Genomic DNA, 4,836 nt, shown 5'->3' with positions numbered 1-4,836 from the left:
TAGCTGAATTGGTAACAAAGGGAGGGATGAGGGGAGTGGAAATTTGAGTATATATCAAGAATATAAAAAATTTGTAATAACATTATCATTATTTGGAAAAGCGTAAAGGAAAAGATAAGGTATGGCATTATTTTTGACCAAGCATTACCCTTGATCACAACCACTCGTTTTCATTCATTAATGATGAGATAAGAGTGAGAAAAATATATATTTTTAAATGAGTGGTTGTTGTGATCAAATAACATGATCACATGATCGCTTTTTCATATGAGAGGATTCAAATTCATCATGCTATGGAGAGAGTTTGTGGGTCCCACTCTTAAAAAAGAAGGAACAATGATGACTCACCATTTTGTTGAGTGTGCAGGACAAATTTCTTGTGTTATGCGACAGGAAATTCACCAAGCCCTTTTTTTAAATCCAAAATGAGGTAAAGCATTTCATTGGTTAATAGTAACGCAAAAGCGTATATGAATTGACTAAACGGAAAAGAAATAGGATTCAGATTAGTCATAACTCAATAATATTTTTATTTAACTAAAAATAACTGCATAAATTAGGTTTACAATGCCCTAAAATAGGCAATAAATAGTCAAATAATAGAAATTATGAAACAAAATAGGTGTTGGGTATAGCTCTATTATTGTTCAGGAACTGAATTTAAATAAACAAAATAATAAACAAAAAAAAAATGAAAATTTTCAATTGGGGTGATAATTTTCAAAATACAATTGAATAGATTGTTTGATATTTTTTTCAATCAGTATGTGTATTCTTGTCGTGTTTATGTTAAGGGTATCTATGTTTGTTTCGTGTTCGTGTTTGTGTTGACCCGTTCAAATTAAATAATTATAAATTTATCCATACTTATCCCACTTTTGTTTATTAAATTGAGATTATTTAAGTAATATTAATTAAAAAAATAAAATTAGCACCGGTCATTCGTGTCAACTGGTGTAAAACTCATGTTATGTTTATGTTAAGGGTTTTGATACAAATAGCTATTCGTATCGTGTTGAGAGAATATTCGTATTCATGTTGAAATCATATCAACGCAAATTATAGCCCCTAATTTTGAAGTTGTTGATATTTGGGGCAATATCCCTCTTGCTTTTTGTCTTTCACCATGAGATTTGTTGTTGAATAGCACAAGCACATAAATCATTTTATTAATTCCTCCATTACAGCGGCAAAGTTTACAGTCTTTAAATTCAACCCTTAAGCAAGAACAAGAAACGCCTTTACATATTTTCTAATTCTTTTCCAATACTCCCACCCTACAATCGTTTGTCTTCGACAGAGAACTTTCTGTGAGTTAGGTTACAGGGTTCTCAACTAAGTTCAGGTCAAAAAAAGTAAATGGGCAAAGATGAAATCCAAATTGACTACAGCAGGCTAAAGCATAAGTGGGAAATGCAAAATGTCTCATCTTATTTACAAAATATGAATTTAATTTATTTTTCTTTTCTTTTGAGGTCCCTTTCATAGTTTTTAACTCGGGTAATCACAGAGAGTAATTTGCAACTGGGAATTATCAGACTCAGCTGAATACTGTCTGATGAAAGCTCTTCTCCACCAAATCTCAAATGCCTTCTGAATATTAGGACAATCATCTCCTTTATTAAGAAATCTATCAAACCAATTGAGCAACACAGACTGTTGTTGTAGTAAAGGCAGTGTCAATATAGTTTGGCTTAGTCCATCCTCAACCAATTTCTTATCAACAGCTCTAGAAGCTCTTCTCATCCATCCAAAATCTTCATATAGAGCTTCTAGCCATGTTGACAACAAGGAAAATCGAATTTCTTTTGGTACCAGTATGTGTCCCCTTCCAATGCCAATACATAGTTGTGCTGTGATTCTACTGATCTCATGGCGGTAAACGGTTGGAACTTTTGAATGAAGTGTAGCAAGTTCTTTCTGTTCTGCCCATATTTTCACAAATTCATCACCCATCTTTTTGCCAATCAAAATGTCAACAATCCACTGAATATTGTCAGCTTCACGAGTTATTTCACTCATTAGAACCCCGCGATCTGGCCTCTCATCCTTGCCGGTTGCTTCGGACAGGCATAGGACAAGCGAACTGATGCACCTATGGCAAAGGTGATAAAGTGTGTCTTTAGAAACATCAAGTCTGCTGCTATCATTAGATGCATTCTCTTTAAGCAATCTAGATATCAAAGCTTTCATTTCCCTACGAGCTTTGTCATCTTTTGCTTGTAGAACACCATTCAGCAGGTTCATGAAGATGTCATCGGCTCTTGCAGCAGTAGATGGATCAGATGATACTCTATGAAGAACTTGAGTTGCAGAGTCATGAAGCTGCAGATGACCTAGCTGAGATATTACTTCCTCTTGTTCATCCTCAGTCCATGGAATAGCTTCCAAATATTCTAGGCATGATTCAACCCCAAGGTCAAACATGATAGCTGCTGATACCTACAAAAGAAGGTAAGCCAAAACAAAATGTGAAACAAATAAGAAGTCTCATTCTAGGAAACAAAAAGGGCAACCTGGTTCTATAAAGCTTCCCCGAAGGGTCAGATCCATTGTGTGGTTAAGGAAAATAAAAAGCTCTGAACAACAATGATAGCTTAGTGAAATATCACTCTTGGGTTGCTTGTGTGTTGAGCTGGAATATATTTTTCAATACTCCTAATAATATTGAATATTCAGTGTATCACCCACTAAATCTAGAAACATAATACTCACTTATTTGCATTTACTTTGTCCACTTTTTTTATTTTAATGCCATATGAATCTCAAACATTTCAAATTTTACTCGTCTAGCTGATCATAGATAAGATTCGATAGACAATTTCAAGAAACAGGCTGCACAAGGGGATAGTATGCACTAACATGTCCTGCCAGGGCTTATGGTAAAGAATTACAGTTAGGGACCAATTTGTGAATAACTTCACCAAAAGTACCAAATAAACACTAATGTGGTAACTTATGATATGAATGTGGAATAATTAATCACCAAAAACTACATGATTAGATAAAGTTAATCCCTCACTCCGTAACATAATTAACCACAAAAGACATGAATTGTGTAGAAGACAAAGTTGCTTATTATTAGTATTACTCTAAATAAAAGTCCAAATCTCTCATGTTCAAAGTCAAAATCATTCAACTAACTATAAATTTAATGCAACATAGAAATTCAACAAACTAAAAATGTGTATATTGGAACATACCTTGAGCAAGCTCAAAACTTTAGAAACCCCTTCACCCATTAATCTCAACCTTCTCTTGAGATCTTCACTGTGCATCAAAACGACAGCTTCAACGTACACTTCAACGTCGTCACAGTCACTGATCTCCACCGAGTGCGATAGCCCACTCTCACAACGAAGCTTCTCCGCGAAGAACCTGCTCTTGTCGGCGAGAACTCTCTTGTGCACATCCATTGAAACCTTGAATCCATCCCTCGAAACCACCGTGAGTTTCACATCACCGCCGCCACCGCGAAACGGCTCTTCATCGAGAAGCTTCAATACCCGATCTTGCATTTTCCGGCGCTTGTCGTCGGAGAATTTCGACTCGCGAGTGTGCTCCTCCGACATCATATCGAAGAGGGTCTGGGTCTGGGTCTGGGTCTGGGTGTGAGTATGGGAATGAGTCTGACTCGGGCGAGTTGAGGAGGGAGAGAAAGGAGGAGAAGAGAAGGTTCTAGAAGGTGAGAAAGAGAAGGTTGTTAATGTTGGGTCTGCAATGAAACCCTGCTTTATCATCGCAGATACCTCTCTGGATTTCAGTGCATTCTCTCTACCCATCGAATTGGAAGAAACCCAGTAGCAGTGGCAGTGGTAGTGTTAGCTGCTACACAAAGTTGAAGAAATCGGAGTTGGAAATGGAAATTTTCCCAGAATTTCACTCACTCACAGTCACAGATTAGTACCTTCTTCAACATTAGATAGAGAAAGAGAGAAAGATATATAGAGAGAGAGAGAGAGAGAGAGAGAGTAGTAGCTGAGAGAATCCAAGAGAGGGTGTAGTCTGTAATAATAATAAGGGAAACCAAATAAAAAACAATTGTTTCTCTGTTACAAAATGACGGAGATTAAGATTATCTACTGGCATCTGCTCTTCCCATTTGAATAATGTAATGTTACTCACATAAACGTTCATGCTTTTTTTTTAGTATTAAAAAAGGGTTCATGCTTTATGTAATGCAGAGCGACTTTCAAGATGAACGACGGTTCTCATGTATTCACACAAAATTTTTTAGTGTGCTTTATTTTTATTCATACATTTTATAAGAAACTTTTTCAAGAAGTCACTTATTATTCTAAGTCAAATACACTTAATTATGAAGTCTTTTTATTCTGAGCTACTGAAAAGTAAATGCATCAAAAGTAAATATATCTTGTTAGTGTATATATATAGTAATTATTAATTCTTATAAGTCATTCTCAATTATACACTTTCATGCCTATGGAGAGTCTCTGGATTCCTCTCATTTGAATGTTAATTTAATCATTCATGTACCCTTTTGCTGGCCGGAACATTTTACGTTAGCTTTTTCAGTAACCATACATTTTTTTTTTTTATAGGTTACAAAGAATAAAACACACAACCACACACTCACACACACCCTATTACACACACCCACACCACTAGGCTAGCCGTAGTGGATAGTAACCATACATTTGATTACACATTACCACTTTCACTAATTATGCAATCGTCAGTGTCCGGAATATTAGCCTTTATCAACAAAAATTAATTAATTTCTTCTGATGTTGCTTTTGTTGAATTCTTATATTTATTTCTTCAACCTTATATCTTTACTAATGTATGAAGTCAGAAGTAAGAATGGATTCCTTA

At 35.4% G+C, this 4,836-nt stretch overlaps 1 protein-coding gene across 1 annotated transcript; it reads right to left on the bottom strand.

The window, feature by feature from the left end:
• Positions 1-1,191: 1,191 nt before the first annotated feature.
• Positions 1,192-4,129, bottom strand: LOC133305603 (BTB/POZ domain-containing protein At5g60050). Its single transcript, XM_061505856.1, has 2 exons — positions 3,204-4,129; positions 1,192-2,442 (listed from the first exon to the last, which is right to left on the bottom strand). The coding sequence occupies exons 1-2, from the start codon at positions 3,780-3,782 to the stop codon at positions 1,492-1,494; spliced, it is 1,530 nt and encodes a 509-aa protein (XP_061361840.1). The 5' UTR covers positions 3,783-4,129; the 3' UTR covers positions 1,192-1,491.
• Positions 4,130-4,836: the final 707 nt, after the last annotated feature.

This window comes from Gastrolobium bilobum, unplaced genomic scaffold (genome assembly GCF_033153095.1).
Source record: "Gastrolobium bilobum isolate Gb01-03AN ecotype WA unplaced genomic scaffold, APGP_CSIRO_Gbil_v1 utg1533, whole genome shotgun sequence".
Lineage (NCBI taxonomy): Eukaryota > Viridiplantae > Streptophyta > Magnoliopsida > Fabales > Fabaceae > Gastrolobium > Gastrolobium bilobum.
This window is presented reverse-complemented; position numbering and strand designations above follow the sequence as displayed.